Below are 22,866 nucleotides of genomic sequence, written 5' to 3' on the forward strand. Positions count from 1 at the left end.
TTATACTCAAGTCTAATTATAAAAAATAAAGGGATAAAGTTCAAATATGATATGACAACTTCCATGATAAGCGCTCCCGCCTCTCTTTCCATAATTTTTTGTTAAAAGTGCATTCTTTGCGGCATAAAGACACTCCTCACAATAGATGCCAGAAAGGTCACGAGTGCATTGTGTCGCACCATAAACTAAATGATTATTTCCAATAAGAAGCTCTCCATGAGCATACATTTGTCGGTTACGAGTAGCTTCAATACATAATTTATGATCAAATAACAGAGGAGCATTAAATGACTTGTTGTTTGTCAAATAAACCTTGTTAGTCATGTATTATAGCTCCTCCTTTTTCATGGCATCGCTTGCGAAGCTTGTATGTTGCTCTTGTAAGTTGGAACACATTTTCCGCCATCTGTTGGTGCGTGGGTGGTTTTACTCCAACATTGCACTAGCCCACGGACATTAGTATCAATTGTTCTTGTTTTTCCGCTCCTGTTGGTCCCATATCCTTTTGAATATGCTGCTTCACGTAATTCTCTTGTTACTGAATTCAGGTTATTTTTATTAAGTCCATTGTCTTCAAATGTTAGACAACTAAAACAATTACGGATCCAAATATACGAACATCCATAAAAAGGAAAAAAGATAAGAAACACAATAGAGGGATTAATAATTTTTCTGGACAAACCATGTTGAATCTATTTGAACTTGATTAGTTCAATTCCACATAATAATATTAAATTTATAATAGGTCGATCGGTGAGTTCTGAGGAGAGAGTCATAAGAGCAACTGATGAGTTTTTCTTTTGTCCTTAGAAGTTATTTTATAAATGGATAAATTTATCTTTAATATTTTAAAGATAAAATGAGTAAGAAAATATGACACAGAGGTGAAAATAGCAGCTCTGTTTAAAATGTTCTTGGACTTTGTTAACCACGTGGGGTGCTGTAAACTAAGCGACTCTTCTATATTATTATTAGTCAATCTGAAATTACAAACACAATTGACATAAAAAAAAGTACAAACATACAGAACTTCAAGTTGTCGAGATACTGAGCAGCTGCCAATTGCTGAAGTGACAGATGCAAACTCGAATATTATTACATGCAAATTAAAACACACAAAACATATATATCAACTGCAAGTTATGATCATCAACTTGCATATTATTTATTTATTTTTTGTTAAAGGCAAACAAGAAGCCGATTCAAATCAGTCGTGGGCTACGCAGGTGGTTAACAGGTTATTCCAACCACAAACCAGGTAGAATCTTGCTGGACTTGTTTCTGAAAAATATTTAAAAAGACAAGAGTATTGTAATTAACAAACAGAACTTCAATGTATAATTTATATTTTGAAGTTTAGGAAAGTCAGTGCAACGATAGAAGATACTTGCGTATATTTGTTACATCTCTCGTCAACGAGTAGCATCCTTGCATGATCCACACCTCCTTCTCGTATGGACTCTGCAAATTTCTCTGAAACACATTCAAATGTGTATCCTTGTAGTTTAGTAAGGTGCTCAATACCCTGTGGCAATGTCTCTAATCCCAAGAACCTATAAATGCCTAAGTCATTAAGGCAAAGCGAAAGTAGAGAGGGCAGTGCTTCAATATGAGGTAGTAAATCTTCTTCAAGGCTAGACCCACGCATATACAAATGTGTGAGACACTGGAGTGAACAAAACCAATGTGGTACTTTTTCCAGTTTGCCTATCAAGTCAAGTCCATCAAAGTAGGATGACGGTGAAGACAATGCATCAACTCGAAGAAATTCCTCTCCACCTGCTACCGATAAATACAAGTAGGAAAGGACCTTCATCTCTTGAATTGAGGCACATAGGTCCTTCTCGTCTCTTTCTTTCACATTTGTAATGCCAAGGACCTTAAGCTGGGTCATACTTCCAATAAGTCTAATAATATTTCCTTCTGATTCAATACATCCTAAAGATTGCAATTTCTTCATCTTACTAATACTTGATGGTAATTTTACCCCAACTAACTTTGAACCGCTTTTGGAATGGCACATAACAAGATGGCGCAGGTTTATCAACTTGGAAATCCCTATTGGAAGTGCCTCTATATCTGTCTTCAAGAGGTCCAAGGTCTGAAGGTTGCGGAGCCGTCTTATGGATTCTGGAAGCTCCTTAATTCGAGTGTTTCTCAAATTCAAATATTTTAAATTAAACAAGTATGTTAGTTCATCTGGCAAATGATCAATTGGGACACCCTCCAAATCTAGAACCCTCAACAATGTAGAGTCAAAAGGCAATTTCTTTGAGAAAGAGAATGAGGATACGCCTGTGGCAAAGACAAGAAAAGAACGAAGCCGTGACATACCTTTGCGTGGTCCAATTTCTCCATTAGTTGTTTGAATTGACAAACGGAGGGCCCCAGTTTCTTCCATTGTTTCACTCCCATCAAGAACGACACAAAACTTTTCTTTTCTGCTATAGACATAGCAATCTCCCGCATAAGATCGTGCATCTTACATGCTTGTTGGCATTCTCGATACCTTTCCTGTAGCATGTTACGAAAAATGAGTTCCATAACATAGCTGTTTGCAACTTCTTCTGGTGTTACCCCTTTGACATGTTCAACAAATCCTTCGGCGATCCACAATCTAATGAGCCTCTGATTTATTATCACCTCATCTTCTGGAAAAAGGGAACAATATAGAAAGCACTGCTTTAATCGGTATGGCAAATCAGTGAAACTAAGCAACAAGATGCTCTTCATAGGTTCTAACAAAGAATTGTTTGTTAGATGCCAATTTAAGCTATTGGAGACTTCGCTCCAATCAGTAAGTGACTTCTTAGAAGACATGAGACCACTTAAGGCTACGATTGCAAGAGGCAGACCTTCACACTTTTCCACAAGTTTCCGAGCTAATGGCAGAAGTTCCGGTGAACAAGATTTGTTATGATAACTTGAGAAGGCGTTCATGCTGAAGAGCTCCCAAGCATCTCTCCTTTCCAGCAGTTGAATCTTGTGAACATGGCTTTCAACTCCAAAAGAGTACGATCCTATGTCCTCTCTTCGAGTTGTAAGCATGACTCGGCTTCCAAGTTGTTTATCTGGAAAATGAAAGCCTTATTCTTTCCCAAAGAAGGATATCCCACACGTCATCCAATACAACAAGGTACCTTTTAGTCTCCAAGTAGTTAACCAAAATCTCAAACAATTCGATATAGCACATGGCATTCATGTCGGCAGAGACCTCTTCCCTCCTAGCTTTGTGGAATTCTTTGATCAATCTTCTAAGTAAGTCTTCAATCACGTAAGATTGGGAAACAGTAATCCATGCGTAACATTCGAAATGTTTCTTGACTACCTCGTTGGTGAAAGTCCTTGCAACTAGAGTTGTCTTCCCTGATCCTCCCATCCCTACCACGGAGACAACAATTTGGTGTTGCTTGTTGTTCATCAGCCATCCCATCAACATTTTCTTACCGTCTTCAATCCCGACGAGTTCATTCTCCTTATGGTAAAGAGAAGACTCCGCTTGGTTCTGCACCCATCTGCGAATATCCTCAGAAGTAATTTTTCCTTCTACTGCTGCAGCACCACCATATCTCTCATTTCTCTCTGGAATAGCTCTAATCTTTCCGGCAATTTTCTGTAACTTCTTGGCTATTTGACCCATATACCAAAGGTTTTTTGGAAAGTGAATGGTTTTGAGGAGCCACTTTGGACATCAACCGCCCCTTTGTTGCTTGTACATGTGATGCATGAATTCATCGATGATGTTTTCGACATCATTGGCCAAGTCTCGAATGCTTGCGACCCACGCTTTCTCCACTTCTGTGTGTGCTTTCTTGCCTCCGTCAGCATCCTCCAAGAAGGATTTCATGATCACCAACTCCCGCTTAATCTCATCAACTTGATCACGAACGCCCGCAATGGATGCTGCTTCGCTCTCAAGAATGCTTACAAATTTGCCAATGAAGAGGTCTGTGGCAACTAACGCCATAATGGCCATATTTTGGTATATGCTTAATCAAAATAACATATGAGGAATTGATTCTGGGGAGCAATCAATCATATGCATATTGGAAAAAGCATTTCACTAACACAAAATTTAGTGAAACAATTGATGAATGATAGGTTTGAGTGTCCAAATGCATGGAATGGAAGAGAGAGGGTTGACATTTCGAAATAACAAAAGTTGGTGATCTGTAAGTCTAAAATATGATAAATAACTCGAGCATGGCCGCGTGTTCGTTAAAGATGCGCCCATTTTAATTATTTACATGTTTGGCTCAGTGAGGAGGCGTTTCCATGTGATCTTAAGTCTAAAATATATGATAAATAACAAAACATTTATTATTGCAATTATATAGCAGCGAATGTTTAGGATTTTATTATTAATTTACTGCTATTTGTTTATCGTATTGAAAGGTATTTCAAGTTTAAATTTTAATCGTTAATTTAAAATTAAAAAAAAATGGTCTGCGAAGCAAGAGTTCCACTGCGTCATGGGGGAGATTGGATCGTAAGGGAAACAGGGGCTGTGCTGTCGAACATGCAGTTTTAGAGATTTTTTATTTTTTTATTTTACAACAATTTTTGTTCATTGAAGAAGCATCATGATTTTCGTGGAGAGGTGGCATAGATTCAATGCATAGAGAGAAATGTGGCAGTAGGCTATTGAAGATGAGAATACCGATGTGCCGATAAATAATCCAATTTTTAGGTTCTGTTGTTGGTGGACAGTTGTACAGTGATGGTACTCTTTAACATTCTGATATTTAGCTCAATAATCATAATTATAATTAAGGAGGAGCTCCTTTTCACAATAAAAAATTATAAAAGAAAAAAAAGTTGAAGGAATTTGAAAGAAAATTCAGTTTTAAAGAGTCAAAGTTTTTTCCTTTTTTCAAAAGGCGATAGAATTTTATTAGACCAATATAAATAAATAGTACAAATGATAGACAATTGAATTATCCCAATAAGAATATGGTAAATAGGGGTAAACTTCTTAGTAACTTGAACCAACCGAAAAGCTTAAACAATCTTGAGAGAATCAGTCTTGAATATAACTATTCTATAACCCTCTTCAATCATTATAATTTTTCAAATCTAATCAAATACCATAAATAATTCATACTTGAATTATCCCAATAAGAATATGGTAAATAGGGGTAAACTTCCTCAGTAACTTGAACCAATCGAAAAGCTGAAACAATCTTAAGAGAATCAGTCTTGAATATAACTATTCTATAACCCTCTTCAATCATTATAATTTTTTCAAATCTAGTCAAATACCATAAATAATTCATACTTAAGTCCTAAATATATTGCACATCGGACGATAGAATAGTTGAGAAATTGTGGTTACAATTGATTTTTTTATTAATGTATTTTTCTATGTATTCGTTCTTCTATCTATGTCATGCCTTTAATAAAAAGCTTCATGCCAGAAATATATTTCAGAAGGCACTCATAACATTCAATTTAAAGTAGTTTTTATGCACATCGACCACACACAAAAAATTAAAATTAGTTTTTAATGACCCATTTTATTGATTATTTGATCGCCATCATTCTACTACCATCTCATAACAAAATTAGTTGTAATGATGTTCATGATCTCCTTTAATAAGGCACCGATCTGCAATGGGCACACCTTTAACGACCATGTGGAAATTCTGTAATGCCCAAATGGTTGCGTGGTTCATTTGAATACTGAGAATTTTCAGTCTATAGAAATTCCCAGTGTTCAAATGGAAACGTCTCGATTTTCAGACGACCATCTTGTAGATCGAAAATTCTAATATAATTTTCAAAATCGTTCACATGGTCCTTTAACTTCACTTTTGTTAGGACAAATGGTCATGTTGTCAATTTTGTTAACTTTTTCTGTTATATGTAGGGGCAAAATGGTATTTTTATATAAAAACAAAAAACAAAATAAAAAATCATATCTTTAAAATAACAATAAAAGAAAATCAAATAAAAAACCGACAAAAAAGAAAAAGAAAAATCAAATTTAGGGGGAGTAGAAATTGGGATAGAAGGGGGGAGAGAGAGAGAGAGTTTAATTTTAATTTTTTATTCATATTTTAATCAATTTAATACAAAAATATCATTTTACCCCTGCATTTAACAGGAATTTTGTAAATTGCAATATGAAAATTGTAAAATAACGCCTATTTTTGTGGAAATTAAACTTGGAAATGTGATACCCCAATTTCCACGATTTTTTCCCCGCTTAAGTTGTCAAACAAGTTAATTATCAATTTCTCCTCACAAATTCCCAACTTTTTTCTAAATTCCGAGTTATTTTCTCTCATCCAAATGGAGGGTAAACTCTATCTAAAAAAATCGTTATTTCTAAAATTCTAAGAGAGATTGAGTTTTAAAAAAAGATAACTTTATAAATAAAGGTTAAATTCCGTATTTAAATCCGTTATCCAAACAAGAAACTTTACAAATTCTATAACATTAATTCCGTAATTCCTTTGCACTTGTTGATGCAAAATAGTTGTTCAGCATTTTTAGGCTCAACTTAGTGATATCTGGGCCTTTGGAGTGCTCTGGGCCTCGGTAGAGCTCTCGATCTGCAAGATAAGAAAACGCTCGGTAAGACCTAAGGCACCGGTATGGTACCGGCCAAAGGCTCTCCGATGTTTAAGTAAGTACGGATTTATTAAATAATATGGACAGAGCAATGGCATAGTATGCCGAAAGTTCTAGTTACCTCCATTTTGGGGCTTATGCCCCTTTTATAGGTCTTGGGAGGTGTGCATGTTGTGTAGAATCTCGATGTGGGACTGTTGACATTTGTTGTGGGTGTTCCATGTGGCCAAGGGACGTACTTGTCCTGTCATTGCCATCGGCAGTTCTAGGGCTACCTTGGCGATGCTCTATTTTGCCCATGTGTCATGCCCTTATTGGTCTATTAATTCTAGTATAAACAGGAGTTCCCCAAGTTCCCAATTGAGAGCTTCTTAGTTGGGAACTTGTTTTTGGTCTTCGGTACTCGTGGGGTTGCCGTAGGGATGACTGACATTTGGTTTGTTCGGATGGTGTCGTTTGGCATATTTATAGAGCTGAGGAGCCTGGGGCTCTTTCTGGGAAACATGGTTCTGTCATATGAGGCTCCCTCCAGGTTTCCCGAGGGTCACCAAGTTTCATTGCGCCGTTCTGTAGACATGTCCTTCCAAACGGCAGAGCCTTATTTGTATGTAGCCTCATTCCAACAATATTTTTGTCGGTTGAGCTTCCGTATGTGACGTGCTCTATTGAGAAGCGGGATCGTTTAGACATAACGGTGCTTAGTCTTCTGTGCCTTAACGGCTGCAGCCTCCGCCCCTGGTTGGTGCCACGTGTCGTGTCGTGCACGCGGAGCAGGGTAGTAATGGCGTTGATTGGTTTTTCGAGACGTACCAATTGCTCCCTTTCCCTATAAATAGGGGTGACTCCAGATCGAAGAGTCACTTGCGTCTAAGAGAGCATTTTGAAAAGCAATTTTCGGAGAGATACATTCGGCAATCAGGGCGATTTCCGGCAACTTCTTTAAGGCGGAGCGATTTTCGACGAGCTTCCACCACCGTAGTAACAAGGTATTTCCGTATTTTTAATCTTTTCTTCGATTAAAATGCATCCTTATGGCTTGATCTAGACTATGAATATACAAGAACACGAAGAACATTTGGTAGTCTAGTTACCGTTGTAATGATGGCCATAATAAACCTTAGTTTGATCTTTGCGCATGGCATTTAGTTTCCTTCTTGTTTGTAGATGTCCGATAGTGAGTCTCCATTTGATAGGGAACCTAATGTGTTCGATGAGGAGTCCTCTGACGGTCAAAGAGACTTCTGTAGAGTGGCACTGAGCTTCAACAGTGCCGATAATGAAGACGTCGAGGTCAAGGTCATCGATGAGAGAATCAAAATCGTACCCTCATTCAGCAAGGGAAAGGTATTACCGATGGACAGAGCTATGCCTGCGATACTGTGCGGCGACGCTTGCGCCAGCAAGAGCCAATACTGTGAATTTTTTTATGAAAGATACGCGGCTGCCAGATCGGCATGCTAGTTATCAATCGTAGACCTCTATTTCCAGTCGAGGCAACGTCCCTGCCGAGTCCTCTTCACGTCCTGTAGTTACTATAACATTGCAGGGAAACCCTAGGGTACCATTACGTCAGCCCAAGAAGTTCCTGTTTGGTGTGGATTATTTAGGGCCAAACTTGATTACCGGAGCCGAACTAGCCAAATATTGTGCTGAGTGTCTTATCCCAACTTCGATAAGGTGGAGGATCCCAAGGCCTACCGAGTCATTAAGTAACCTGAAGGACGGTGAAGTGGCCTTCTTTACCGACATTTTGAAGCTAAGGGTTCGGCTGCACAGCAGCCTGCCGTTCAAAGGATCCTAGCCCACTTAGGCTATGCCCCGGGACAATACAACCCCAAATTCTAGGTGGCTTTGATGAGGGTCATTACTGCGTTCGGCATTGCCGATAAGGGGAGCCGACATATGAGCAGTTCTCTTACCTCTACCATGTCACCCAATCAAAGTGTGCTGGTCACGCAGGTTGGGTTCATGCCAATTGTCTGTAGGCTTCTAAACGTGGGCATTTTGTGAGGGTTGTGCCCACCTCGCAGAAGTTATGGAGGAATCGGCAGGTGCTTTTATCGGCGATTGGGAATCGCCTTCAAATAGGCCCGTTCATTTTCGCATCCCTACTACTTTCCAGATAGTCGGTAAGTAGGTTCTCCAATGTCCCTATAAACTAATATGTGTGTTATTTCAAGCAAATTGAAGTAGCCAATTCCTACCCGAGCCGACAAACAGAAGGCGAAGAGAGTAAAGAGCAAAGTGCCGGCTGCCGATCGGGTCTATCTGGAATTCCTCTTTACTGCTAACCTGATAAGAGCTCGTCTCGTTGACCCAGCAAAGAGTAGGTCTTCAATTCGTTGCCGTTCGGTTTAGATTTTTGTTGTTGTAATCTTTTCCTGACCAAACGAGAATCCTTCTGTAGTGGCTGACGCCTGGAAACAATCGGAAGTGTCAAGGAGACATCTCCTGCTAGGGGCCAAGACAAAGAAGCAACGACAGCAGCAGCTGCAGCAGTGCTCTTCTGCCCAGAAAGTCGTGGCTCCGGAGCCGTTAAAAGTCGACATGGAAAATCAAACTCTGTCTAAAAGGCTTTGGCAACTTAACGGTCAGAATTGCCGCACCGAGAATCCGACTACCGCAAGAGATGTTCCCTTTAGACCTTCTAGAATGCTCCTGCCAAGAGCCGGTGGCATCCTTTTGTTTGTGGCCAGCTTGGTATCCGCCAACCTTGTCAGCCGAATCGTACCTTAACCTTTGTACCGAGAGCTTTTGCAGTGCTAGTTCTTCTTGCCGAACCGAAGGCCCTGTTTTTTAGTTGAAGTATTCGGCCTTTGCGTGGATTACAACCTGTTTCATTAACTCATCATAGGTGCGCTAGTTGCTGTTATGTACTAAGTACCAGAAGTGCGAGGACCAAAAGCCACTCTTGAAGGCGTCGAAGGCTACTCGATCATCGATTTTTGGGCATCTCGAGTACCCATGGCTGGACCACGCCGCGTATTCTCTGAGGGGCTCATCTTCCTTCTACCGAATGGTGTACAAGTCAGCAATAGAATACAGACGGTTCGTTTGGATCATAAAATGGTTGAGAAAGATCTGTTTTAGCTCATCGAAGGAATCTACCGTTCTTGATTCCAACCTATAGAACCAGTTGAAAGCCGATCCGGTAAGCGGAAATGGAAATAGCAGGCATTGCCCTTCGTCACTGAGTCCTTTGCACCCTAGGGCGGACTGAAAAAAGTGGTGATGTGTCAGGGGATCTTCTACTCCCGTGTAGAACGGTATGCATAGTGGCTGCACATCCCTGTCTTGCCTGGAGTGCTTGATGCGTTCGGTGAATGGCCCTGGTCGGAGCTTACCCTATTCTAGTCCTTAGGAGCAGGTTCTGTCATCCTCCATTTTCTGAACCTTTTAGAAGAGGAGTTGGATGACGGGGTCTCAGCTAGGAATTTAGCCAGATCCATAATCTTCTGAGCGTCTTTCTAACCTTATCGGGTTAACCTCAGAGTATCGTGTTGGCGTGGCCTAACGGTAGGAGGATTCTTGATTTGTAGAAGGGACGTGTTCATGGTCTGATTCTACCATAGATTCCAAACCCTGCACTCTTCGGATATGGGATTTATTACCCAAAACCTTCATTCGTGAGTCGTTGAGACGTGCCCCAATTCTGATCGGTGATCACTGTCTTTCTGCTTCCCAATCTATCAGTCGGTGGCAACAATCGAAGTAAACCTTCTTCGGCAGATGAGGTTTATCCTTAGGAGCCGGAACTACTAGGTGTTTGGAGGGTACGGGCGTTGCCTTTACCCCATTCTTAACCTTCTTCTGCCGACTGGGAGTCTGCAGGCTCTAAGAAGATTGTGTGGTTTGGATATTTTGTGTGTGTTGTTGATTGAGCAGCTGCTGTATTTCGTCCACTTTGGACGAGAGAAGATTGTTGTGTTCCTGTAATCTAGCCATGTCCTACCGAAGAGTAGTGATTTGAGCTAAGAGCTCAACCTCGACAGTAGTTTGTATTACGGATGAATTGCTGACCGGGGTACATGGGGGCAGCGCTGGGCTAACTCTACTTTGCTTTCCGAACAGCAGTCCTTCTTGTGGTAGAAATACAGATACTGATGCGGTCCCCATGTGATAGAGACAATGGGTCGATTCTTGTCGTTTCCTACAGACGGCTCCAAACTGTTGATGCAAAAAAGTGGTTTGGCACTTTTGTGCTCAACTTAGTGATATCTGGGCTTTCGGAGTGTTCTGGGCCTCGGTAGAGCGCTTGATCTGCAAGATAAGAAAACGCTCGGTGAGACCTAGGGCACCGGTGTGGTACCGGCCAAAGGCTCTCAGATGCTTAAGTACGAATTTAGTAAATAATATGGACAAAGCAATTGCGTAGTATGCCGAAAGTTCTAGTTACCTCCATTTTGGGACTTGAGCCCCTTTTTATAAGTCTTGGAAGGTGTGCATGTTATGTAAAATTTCAATGAGGAACTGTTGACATTTGTTGTGGGTGTTCCATATGACCAAGGGATATACTTGTCCTGTCATTGCCATCGACAGTCCTAGGTACCGAGGGCTACCTTGCCGATGCTCTATTTTGCGCATGTGTCATGCCCTTATTGGTCTGTTGATTCTAGTATAAATAGCACTTTTAAATTCCCTCATATAAACGCAAAATTTTTGAATGACTTGCATGCCTCTTAAACACAAAGGTTTCAAGGTACTAATTAATTTCTAACTCATATATATGAGAATCACCATTTTGGGGTCATGACATTACATTTTATTTAATTAAAAAATTATATTAAAAACAAAATCAAATTGAATGGGCAATACCCTTTATAATAGGAAAAGATTAAAAGATTTTTGAATGACTTGCATGCATCTTAAACCACAAAGGTTGAAAAGGTACTAATTAATTTCTAACTTATTTGGGCCCACTATGAATTTTATTTCAATGATTTGAATTTTCTATTTTTCAAGTCTTCAATCATTTATCATTCTTGTAAAAAATTAGGCAATTGGATGCCGTTAAGACATTTGGTTGTCCCTAATAAAATCGATGAACATGGTGCTTCAAGAAAACATCAAAATAACAACAGTTTAATTCAGTAGTAAAATGGATTCGAATTTAAGTAATTTTTTGTACAGATGATGATAGGTCCCGCCCCAAATTCTCCTTTGGAATCTGTGACTGACCCTGTGGTCTGTTCGATATCTAACCAATACCGGGCCTGCTTATTAAAATAATCTTCTTCCTCGAAACCAAAGAAATGGGCAAAACATCTACCGAAATTTTGACAGTCTCCCCTGAAAATAAAGACTTATCCCAAAATTTACACAAACAAAGTCCGGCTCGCTATTTTAATCTTATTTCTTATAATTTATGTACTTTTTATTTAATTTTTATCGATATTTTATACTTGGCTGTAACTGATACAAACTCATAAAGTTTTCAATAAAAATGAAAGCTCGGATTTAAGAGAATTTAGAGAGCGGAATCGGCACTTCCACAGTAACTAGGTTTGCGAAAGGACGCGAAATGGACGAGGCTGAATTCCGACGCCTTCTCGATCTCTTCCCAATAGTCCGATCTCGCGACTACCATGTAACTCTCTCTCCTCTCTCATTCATCATCACTAAAAGAGATTGTTTTGCCTTTGCCTTGCCTTCGCTTTGCGTGGTTTCTTCTTTATTCTTATAAACAATTCTTCTTATTTGTTGATTTTGATGCTCCATAGAATATGGGTTTTTGATGAGTTTCTTAATCTATCAGTTAGAAATTCGTCGTTTAATATTTAATTTATGGCATCCTGCCTGTCGTTAAAACTTGTTGGACATTGGGCAAAATGGTTCCTAATATATAATCTGGGTCATTTGGAAATATTGATTTTTATTTTCCATGAACGAAATTTTATCCTTTTCTCTATTTTCAATTGAAGAGGACCAATTACAGGTTTAGAAGGTGGAAAAGAGATATAAGAAAATTAACTTCTAAGTCAGCAGAGTATAACATCATCACTTTTATGTTCCTGGAGTCATTTAAGATGCCGAACAAGCGGCCAGGGCGCTGTGTAGAATGATTAAGGGATGAATCAATTTAGAGGGATGATGGATAGCATTAAGCAGTTCTAGCTGATGTAGATGTTTTCTTGACTCAGTGAAGAAAGCAGGTTGAATCAAATTGGTTACAATTTAGAGCTAATTAAAATGGCAGGAATCATCAAAGTTTTCGTATAATTTTCTTGGCCAGCAGCCCAAGTGTTTTACTTGATTATCTTTATGTAGTTTGAATTGGGGAGGGGGTGGAGGCTATATTTAGAAGTGTTGGACTTCGGCATAGTCGAAACCTCAATAAATAGTGGTTTAAGTGCTTGATTTGTGCGGAAAGTAGATATTTATATGGTCATAGGGAATCAGGGGATCACAAATTAAGTTTTGGGAGGATTGGTGGACAGGGGAGTCTCATTTATGTCAATCCTTATCCCATCTTTATAATCTATCCAACTCTCATAACGTTTCTGGTGAGAGTATAAATCTCACATCATGAATGTTAAGCCTTGCATGACAGTATATAAGCTGGAACTTTGGTTTTCATAGAAATTTGAATGATGTTGAGGTTGGGGAGCTTTTTTCTATACTCTATTTGCTTGAAAGTTGTTCCTTTCAACTGGAGAGACCAGATAAGAGATTATGGAAACTTGAGTCATATGATTGTAGGCTGATTGATGAGCCATCTCTCCCTGTGTTCAGTTCCTGTCATATGATTTGGAAGGTTAAAGTACCATGGAAGGTACAAATTTTGGGTTGGATTAATACTCATGGTAAAGTCAGTCCTTGTGACATATAGGGCGAATGTTTGTTTATTTTCCCATTAGTTCATTATGTGTAAAAAAAAGGCTGAAAGTATTGATCATGTATTTCTTCAATGTCCTATAACGTTAAAGCAGTTACATAAGTTATTTTTCGAAACAAATTAAATTAGTTAATTTATGCATTTGGCATAACGACCACCCAATTATGCAGGTGGAAGTGACCATTCTTTACAATAAATTATAATTTTTTTTGGCTGCTTATTATACATCAGTCCATTCTTAGACAACTTTGTATAATGTCAGGCTGAATTAGAGCAATCTAAAGAATCAAGTTCTAAGTCAGCCCAGTACGAAGAGGTATTACTAACTTTTTGAACAAAATTTTCCATTGTACACACATTCACACTGTCACATATGGTGCTTATTGACATATTTGAATTTTCTCAACAGGTGAAAGAATGGCAGGATGCATGGGATGAGGGAGATAAAAAAGAAGTGGAGAAGCAAGGACTTGACCAACATGGTATGTCTAACATACGCTCTCTATCTAGCACAAACTGTACATCTTATTGTCTTTGGGGTGAACTAGTGTGATGACTCCATAACCTTCAGAGCCACTACTGCCCATTGTATTCTGTCATTTGGCATATTACATTTTGTATATGCGATGAACTTTTAAAAGTTTCACTTAAGAATATGTCGAAGTAGAATCTTCATTTTCTTTTATTTATAACAAATATCCTGATTAGTGAACTGCTTTTTGCCTTCTTTAGCTATCTTTGTATAGTTTCCTCCTGTTTGTGATTTTCAATTTTTTTAATTGGTGCAACGCCGAGGAGTTCTCATTTTTATAAGCCAGTTGGCATTATTATGAAACATTTTCTAAAGTTCTGTTCTTTCCATGTCATCAGTTCATGGTATGATGTTTCCTTCTCCTCATTATCATCATGATGATGTTGTTTTTATGCGGATACCACCAGTGTTCTAGTGTAAATGTTAAATTTTTTGAACTTATCTGGATGTGTACTTGCAGGTGCATTTTGGGAGAAGCTAAAGTTGGTTGCTGAGAGAAAGGTATGCCCATCTTTGCCTTTGAATTTCATTGGATATGTGGGGATAGTATTTCACATATTATGAATATCCAACACGATCTAATGTACAAAAATTTGTAGTGTCGCATCATATTTTGACGCAATAGGATTCTGGACAATTCAAAACAAGAAGAGATGAACATATTAATGCGTTTGTGAGCTTACAATGCATGTGTTTATGTTGTAGTGATTTTTGTTTGCATATAATGATGTTAGATAAAACATAACTATGAAAAATATAATTGTTCCATTTTAACCCATTGTTTCATTCTGAATCCAATCCTTGATAAAAATTAATAATAACTGTTCTCAATATCTGGGCGCAGAAAAATGGGTCTATTTTGTTGAATGTTTTAATGTTGAGCAATACTAAGTTGTGTTCTTTTCCCTCGTGTAAGTTTTTTAAATAAAGTGAAACACACTTCTGCAGTTAAAATAAACACATAAGAAACAAAAATGGAATTGATACAACCCTTTTTTTTTTTCCGTATGTTCATAATAAAACAAGTCTAGGGTGAATTTTTGTAGTTTCAAGATTGCACTTACTTGCACTGACCAAATGTGGTTTGTACCTTTTGCTCATTATTTTCATTGACCTTACTTCTGGATATAAGGTCTTTCTTTTCTTTTGTTTGTTTTTTATTCTAAAAATCTGAACCCAGTCTGGCTTGAAAAGAGCATTAAGTCATACAAACATCAAATCTTCACCTTAAACAAAAGTAAAACTAAAGAGCATGACAATTGACTGATGTCATACATTCAAGACTTTCTTTCTCTCCTTTGTTAGTTGAACTATGCTCTTATACACTATAACATATTATGCATCCAGAACTAAACATTAGCATTTGCATTGCTAACCTCTATAAATTTCTCCTCCCACACAACGCCTAGGTAAATGTAACGGCATTAAGAGTTGCCAGTTTGACATCAAGTTGAGTTGCTCAAATCATGATATAATTGTGTGGCTCAACTCATAATACAAAAGGAGTTGAGAGCTAAGCACGCAGTGTTGATTGGAGTTGTGAAATGCTTGGATGTGGCGCACAGTGTTGAGGAGGACTTTAGGATACAACTTATATTGTTAGCTGCCCTGGGCACATAAGCAAGAATTTTGGTTTTGAACCAAAACTCATATTAGTTAGCCCTTCAGGCTGTGCTCCTTGAGTTTGGAGTTGTTTCTGTGCTAGTTGGGTGGCCTATGCGTCAGTGGAATGTAGACCCAGTAAGAAAGTTCCAAAATGACCAGCAAGGTGGTATTATCAATATATCAGCTCCTTGGGTGTTATTCCGATACTCAAGAAGGAAGTTAGTTTTTTTCCCACAATGCAGCCAAAACTCCTGCATTTCAGCAACATTTATATGATGTTTTCATTTCAGAGTTGGATGGTCATGAATGTATCTGCGACATGTGGTAGAAAATTCGGTGACACCTCCACCAAAAGTCGCTGATTTTTGACACAGATATTTTTATTTTTGTTCTCCTCAGAAACTGTAATACCCACATGAACTACTAGTAGCTACAACATATGATATGTACCAATCTACTACCCAGCCAGCTGGTGCACACCCAAGGCCCAGAACCACCATCATGAACCTGTATAACCACCAACATTGCAACCCCGTTCAAGTTACCTAGCCATGTCTAGATGACAATTTTGCTCTATGAATACTCCAAATTTGTAACCATAGCACCCTCTCCTATTCAATTTTTGATACACTCTCGTTCAACTTTCTTTCTTATTACGAAAGGATGAAATAAATTAAACAAAACTACTGAAGAATAGTTGTATGTTGGTGTCCCAATACAATTTTGGCTGGAAGCACAATGGAAGGGAATCTAACTATTTGTTGCTCATTTGTTTAGGTGGGTGAAGCAGAAGCAGAGAGATTTTGCAAGGCATTTCAACAAATTCATAAGAAACTCGTATGTACCATATGTTTTTGAAGGAATAATATTCCTATTTCCTAGTTTAGTTTATGTTTTACATTGCTGATACAATGCAAAATTCTTTCCATCTGTTACAGGTCTATGAAGAACTGAGTTTGGATGCTGCCCAGAAATTCCTGAACTCGTCCTGAAGTTCGTTCTGTGGCATAGATTCTGTGTGCTTTTGTACATTTCCCATGTTTTTAATTTTTGGTGATAACAAGCCTTCTGCTTCCTCTGAGCAAAGGCTGTGGCGCCAATTAGTTCTACTAACTGCCCTTTTTTGCTTTTGCCCTTGTGATTTGTATGAACTTTAAAAAAATTCATAATCGAGCTAAAAGGTCATTGTTGATGGTATTGTTTTGGACCCTGCTTGGCATGATAGGAGTAGTGGCCCCTTTGCCTTAAGCTCATTAATCATTTTTACCCTCAAAGTTCAGCTGGAAAAAGCCTTCCCAAAAGTTCCGCACTCCGGTGTACAATTTGCCATGATCTTTCAAGGGAACATGGCGAATCCTTACATTTATATTTTATCATTGTCCTGTCTACTTCAAATTAAGACAACCTGCAAAGTAACTATCCATGCACTCGAGGTCTTACGTTGGATGCATTAGAGAACAGATGCATTATTTTCATCTTGACCATGATTGTGATTATTTTGGCTGAGCATATCTGGTTCTGTACCAATTATATCTAGCATTATGTAATTTGAGTTTACTATAAATATTCATTACACACAAATATCGTATCTCCGCAGAAAATTCGTAAAATCAGAATTTGTTTAGTAAATTTTAGACACGTACATAAATAATTAAATAAAATTATTCTTAAATTTTTATTTGATTAGTTAGGGAGAACGGAATCCGGTTTGGTCGATCGGATTTTTGGGATAAGATGCTAACCCTAGGGACAACCATCCATAAAATAACAAGTGATAAATACGGTTTTTGAAGTTTGTGTATGAGTTTGGTCAGTGGTCTGACTTCCAGGTAACTTCACTGATCAAAAGTCCATGAAATTTCTCAATCACAACAATGACATATGGAATGCATTATACTGAACTATCGGCAACTTTAGGCGTTTCACTGCTGTAAAGTGTAAAACATCATTCCCTTCTTCTAGAGAGGCAGTAAAGTCATAGATCCATGGACGCCTAAGTCAACGATGGAGTACCACCATTCTGTGAATTGTAATTAAATAAATAAATAGCACAAACAGAAGCAGCCATGCCCATGTTTGTCTACAGATCCAAACGGCATAGAATATATCCATTTTACATTTTCCATTTTTAAATTCCTTAAGAGTGCTGTGAGGACAAATATAAATAATGACAATGACAAAAAATGGGTCAAATATCTAAATCACCAAACTTAGACTTACTTGAACACATGTTTAACTTCAGAAAAACAAGATTAAATAAATTTTAAAAAATCAAATAAAATAAAAACCCCAAAGTGGACAGGACAACAGAGCTCATCTTTAAGGTAGGACAATGTGAATGATTTAGTCCGTGATTCCTTGACATTTTATTTATTTTATGAAAAATACGCTCTTAGTAAAAGCTTATACATTTTGAGGTTTTCTATTTAAACTCCACAATTTTTTTTTTTTTGTTCATCTCAATATTTAAATTATTAAATTATTAAATTTTATTATTGTATAAAAAGACAAAAAAATCATCCAACTTAATATTTAATCATAATACATCATCTATACGCACACCCCACACATCCCATCACTCTTCACATTAAGAATTAAGGTGAACAAAGAAAAATTTAGGGTTTAAATATAAAAAACTCTAACTATTTCGAAAGAGAAAACGAATATAGTGAGTGATGCTGAGTCTCATGCTCTAGTATGGTTGCTGATTGCTCAAATTAAGAATAGAATCCACTGCTATCAACAAAAAAAAAAAAAAAACAGAAACCACTGCCAGGAAAGTCCAGCAATCACCAAGCTCTCTCATGCCTGATTGCTCAAATTATGGTATTTATTTGAAAGGATCCTCAGTAGTTGGTTCAGCATTTCTTCAAGTTTTGGTTACATTTTCCTTTTTCTTTGGGGTTCTTATCATTTGGGTTCTTGGTGATTGTTAATTGTATTTGTGCAAATGGGTTTTTAGAGGTGATGTTAAGTATTTTTTTTATTTGTTTTTCTTGTTGCATTAGGTTTTTTTTAATGTTCTTAAGGATTCTAGTAATTACTAACTTAGGTGCTTAAAGTCAGTGTTAATTATGCAATTTGTTTTCATCGTTTCTAAAGAGATGGACCAAGAAAAGACTGAGGTGCCTAACTCCTGCCGTACCAAACACCCGGAGAAGGGCTCCGCTACTTCTGCCCGACAGAACACCACACAGAAGGAGAAAGTAGGGAATGAGGTTGATGAGTTTATTATTATTTCTAAGTGTACATTTATGTGTAGTTTGAGAAGACATTGAGGTTTTTTTATAAATTGTGAAAATTTGAATTAGAAGTTGAAGTGAACTTAGAATATTGAGTGAACAAAGAGAAATACGAGATTTAAATAAAAAAAACTCTATATTTTTATCAATAGCAGTCAAACATATGTATAAAAATTTTGCTTTTTGTTTTTTGTTTTTTGAAAGATTATCTCTTTTCTCTCTTTTCAAAGAAAAAGAAGTATGCATAATTTCGATATTCTAATTTCAAAAAGAAAATCTGAAGAAAAAGAAAAGGAATCATCACACACACCGACAAACTTTTTGGCTTGTAGTAAGTAAGGCACATCAAAACAGTCCAAAAATCACAGCAATTGATGAATATGATATATTGCCAATCTGTGGCCTCCACAGCACACCTGAGTGGCAAGTGGTTGGCTTACCGCCTTTGATTTTTATGATTGCTTTCATGTGGTCTGCAAGTGCAAGGATGCATCCACCACATTAATAGCACATTCCAGCCAGTTAATACCAATCGAGGCCAGTCTTGTCTGTATCAAATAAAAGCTTATTTCGAAATCAATTAAACAATTACGGAGTTTGTAGATTAAGTGATTGAGGTACATTTATTTTTTTGTCCGAAGTCTCAAATTCGATTTTCTCTTTTTAATATCGCTTGTGCTTTAAAAAAGAATTTTAAAAAAAATAACAAGGAAAGCTAAACATGGCATTGGACTTATTGGTGTAGCTCAACAGACACCAGCCCCAACAACATAATCAAGATTTATTATAATAATAAAGCAAATGATCCAAGGAAAGCAAAACATGCCCATAAATTATTTTACAAAGGAAAAGAGGAACCTTCCATTTCGTCAGCACTACATCTCCATCTATGATACGTTTAGTTCTATTTACCACCATGTACTTACTGATGATAAAAAAAAATTACCAGGGAACTGTTGTTTTGGTTTGCTTGAAATTGCGAAAAGTTACCTAGAACAGCATAAAGGGCAAAAGTAGAGAAATATTTTCAGCGACTTTTTAATGCTATCGTAATAGTGGGCCCGCATGTTCGTTAAAACTGTGAACCTAAATTGCACATTAAACTAAAAGCCCTCACATGACCAATGGTCCAAGTTCGCAATTTGACAAGAAACGATTTCCCGGTAAATATAATAAACATTTTCATTACTCTTAGGCCCCTCAAATTCAATGGGGACCCTTTTTTCTTGTCGTGTATTACACCGTACAAATATTCCATTTCTACATTTCATATTAATATGTACAAAACACGCATCAAAAAGACAAAGGACCTACTGCTATACATACACTACACCATGTCTGCTGGTACCACTATATCATCACGCCACAAAATACCAATTTTCTTTTAGTTTTAACCCAAAATGAAAAAAATAAAAAAGAAGGGGTACCTTGCTTGCTTTGCTTCCCCTTTCAATACTTTGACACTAGTGGGTGGCAGACTGGTTTGAGGTTTCTCTTTTTCCTCTACTTTTTGGCCGAACGTGAGTGGTTGCGGATAACAATCCGTGATATACAAGTTCTTCTCCCTTTTTATATTATCTTGTTCGAGAGGAAACGACTCAGTTGGAATTTCCTATGGGTCAAAAGTTTGGGGGCAAATTCTTACGCCTCTCCAAAACCGTATTCCCCCACTCGGTTTCTCCAACTTGTTGCCAAATCCTCACCACCCCCTCGGAAAACAACATTTTCACTGGTTTTTTTCTTTTCACCTGCACATGCATATAACCCATTTGACTCAGTTGAGTGTTGTTTCAAATCAATTGTAACTAAACATATAATGATGTGAAGCAAGAAATTTTTATAAAAAACCCCTTCTTTAGACTTTAGTTCAAAGCAAGGACTGAGAAAAAGACAGGCGTAGGATCCAAACATTAAAAAAAGGGAGCTTTAGAGTGGCATCCCACAACAAGCAAGCTCTCGAGTCTTGAAGGTTGAAGCTACCTAACTCTCTCACTATCTGTTTTGCTCCTTGTCCCTTCGCAAAAGAACAATGTCATACGCCAAATCTCACAAAACCTCTATATTCTAATAAAATTCAGCAATTTCAAGCTGAAAATTACCAAATGGGTATTTAAGGTTTGTAAATCTATTGCCAACTAAACTTAATTACTTGCATGCAAGGCGCTTGCAGCTCAAGTCCGTAAAAGTATTTATCCCTGCACCCAAGTTTCTAGATTCAATTCCCGGATCCTTGATATCAATTGTACAAAAAAAAAATAAATTAAATTAAATTTCTAGCATAATGGGCTCTAATCTAACCCATTTCCAAACTACCCTAGCTGCAAATTGATTATGACTTGGACTTATCTCTCTCTACCTAATAATCTAACTTTCCCGGGATACTGTTACTGACCAAATACTCCACTGAGTCAACTCGCTAACTCACACCAACAAAAAAACAAAATGTGAAAAAAAAAAAACGCGCTTACCAGAGTGAATGAGCAGAATCTCAGTCCCGGAAAATGACCTTCTCGGCCAAACCCAACAAGGGTTTCAAGCAATCCGGCGAGAACTTCCTCGCGAACAGGTACGACTCCGACAAATTCGATTTCCGCAGCCGATGAATCAGCTCCGCCGACACTTCCCCGGGTAGGTAAGTGTACGGGTGCCCTTTTACCGTACCCGTCCAATTTACCCGGGTCAGGCTGTAACGGGTTAACCCATCCGGATCCGCCATTGACAACAACGTCGGAAAATAGTGCTCTTCAGGGTAGCACTGGTCTTCTCGATAGCACGGCATTCTGAATTTTCTCCACAGCGCCCGATCCTTCAAAACCACGAGCGCGTGGCGTCGGGTGAGGAGAAAGAACTGGGACCCGACCCGGAACTGCTCGAACGGGACCTCCGGCATCATCGCGAAGCGTCCACGGGCGGAGTACCGCTTCCAGAGACTGGCCGATTTGGAGAGGATCTCGATGAAGCTCTTGGGCCGGACCTTGAGGCCCATCTGGGCCAACTCGGCGTCGGAGCCGGTGGCGGGTCGGGTCAAGTCGAAGGTGGTGGAGAAAAAGAGCGAGTTGTAGACGTACCGGAAGGAGTGGAGGGGGACGCAGTACTGGGATAAAACGGCGAAGAATAGATTGGCAGGGTCGTCGATGACAGCAGAGGCAAGGAGGCGGCGCGTGGCGGAGATGAGGGTTGCGGAAGCGCGGTAAGTGCGCTTGGAAGGGACGAGGCGGTTGTGGAAGACGGTGCCGGGAGGGAGGGTGACGTTGGCGGCGGGATCGGCATGGACGTAAATATTGTAAAGATTGGAGTTGGTTTTGGAGAAGAAAAGGGACCAGAGGGGGGCGAAGTGGAGGTCAGAGTTGGTGAGGAAGAGGAAGGCGATCTTGGGTTTGGAGGATTTCGAATCGAGGGCGAGGTGGGAGAATGTAGGCTTGGGTTTTCTAGGGTTAGGGTTGAGGGCGCGGTTGAAGAGGATCTGGTCGTCGAGCTCGTCGGAGGCGGATATGGGGATCGGAGGGCGGGAAGGGGGGAGGAAGCGTGGGGCGAAGAGGAAGAGGAGAGAGAGGGAGAGGAGGAGGAGGAAGGAGACGAGGAATGGGGTGGAGGAGAACATTGGATGGGAGGAGGAGCATACCAGGGAGGAGGAGGAGGAGGCGGCGGCGGCGGTTGGGGTGGCTGATTGGGTAGGTGAGGTTCTATGGGACTTCTGGTGGACTGGAATTGTGTGCCTGTTTTCTCTGTGTTTGGGCGTGGTTGGAGGCTGAGGAGGCTGTTGCTGCTGCTTGAACGACTCCAGTGGACTTGAAGTGGGAGAGAGAGAGAGAGTTCGGGAGAAATGAGATTTGGGGGATTTGGAGAAGGAAACTGATGATTCCAGTTTGTTGTAGGGAAGGGGCCTATCTTTGTTTTGTTGGTCGGAGGGAAGGGGCCTATCTTACTGGCGCTGTTACAGATCATTAATACAACCCCTACAAAAATTTCTTCTGTTTCTTTTTTTATTTTTATTTTTTCGTTTTGGGAAATTTGACTTTCACTCTCTTGAATGTGACTTTCAGTCTTGGGTAATCAGATTTAAGTTATGCAATTTT

General features: G+C 38.9%; 2 protein-coding genes and 1 pseudogene across 4 annotated transcripts; 1 reads left to right on the forward strand and 2 right to left on the reverse strand.

Moving 5' to 3' along the window:
- Positions 1 to 1,342: 1,342 nt before the first annotated feature.
- On the reverse strand, positions 1,343 to 3,967 carry LOC117630285 (annotated as a pseudogene).
- Positions 3,968 to 11,933: 7,966 nt separating this feature from the next.
- On the forward strand, positions 11,934 to 16,745 carry LOC117632769. Of its 2 annotated transcripts, XM_034366336.1 has the most exons (6): positions 11,954 to 12,163; positions 13,674 to 13,727; positions 13,821 to 13,893; positions 14,404 to 14,444; positions 16,326 to 16,385; positions 16,487 to 16,745. In XM_034366336.1, exons 1-6 carry the CDS (start codon positions 12,098 to 12,100, stop codon positions 16,538 to 16,540), a joined length of 348 nt encoding a protein of 115 aa, XP_034222227.1. In that variant the 5' UTR covers positions 11,954 to 12,097; the 3' UTR covers positions 16,541 to 16,745. The 2 variants fall into 2 exon arrangements, with proteins under 2 accessions (XP_034222228.1, XP_034222227.1); XM_034366337.1 differs by lacking the exon at positions 13,674 to 13,727 and having other exon boundaries at positions 11,934 to 12,163.
- A 2,284-nt stretch (positions 16,746 to 19,029) lies between these two features.
- Positions 19,030 to 22,670, reverse strand: LOC117632112 (glycosyltransferase BC10). Of its 2 annotated transcripts, XR_004586430.1 has the most exons (3): positions 21,259 to 22,503; positions 20,218 to 20,538; positions 19,030 to 19,338 (listed from the first exon to the last, which is right to left on the reverse strand). XR_004586430.1 is itself a non-coding variant. In XM_034365517.1 (2 exons), exon 1 carries the CDS (start codon positions 22,389 to 22,391, stop codon positions 21,279 to 21,281), a length of 1,113 nt encoding a protein of 370 aa, XP_034221408.1. In that variant the 5' UTR covers positions 22,392 to 22,670; the 3' UTR covers positions 19,947 to 20,538; positions 21,259 to 21,278. The 2 variants fall into 2 exon arrangements, 1 of the variants encoding a protein (XP_034221408.1); XM_034365517.1 differs by lacking the exon at positions 19,030 to 19,338 and having other exon boundaries at positions 19,947 to 20,538; positions 21,259 to 22,670.
- Between the last annotated feature and the right edge of the window lie 196 nt (positions 22,671 to 22,866).

This window comes from Prunus dulcis, chromosome 6 (assembly GCF_902201215.1).
Source record: "Prunus dulcis chromosome 6, ALMONDv2, whole genome shotgun sequence".
In the NCBI taxonomy this organism is placed as follows: domain Eukaryota; kingdom Viridiplantae; phylum Streptophyta; class Magnoliopsida; order Rosales; family Rosaceae; genus Prunus; species Prunus dulcis.

Excerpts from the sequence above, each read along its gene's own strand:
- LOC117632769 (XM_034366336.1), top strand. The coding sequence starts at position 12,098 with ATGGACGAGGCTGAATTCCGACGCCTTCTCGATCTCTTCCCAATAGTC. Across the intron at positions 12,164-13,673 it reads TCCGATCTCGCGACTACCAT|GCTGAATTAGAGCAATCTAA; the intron begins GTAACTCTCTCT and ends GTATAATGTCAG. Across the intron at positions 14,445-16,325 it reads AGTTGGTTGCTGAGAGAAAG|GTGGGTGAAGCAGAAGCAGA; the intron begins GTATGCCCATCT and ends TCATTTGTTTAG.
- LOC117632112 (XM_034365517.1), bottom strand. The coding sequence starts at position 22,391 with ATGTTCTCCTCCACCCCATTCCTCGTCTCCTTCCTCCTCCTCCTCTCC.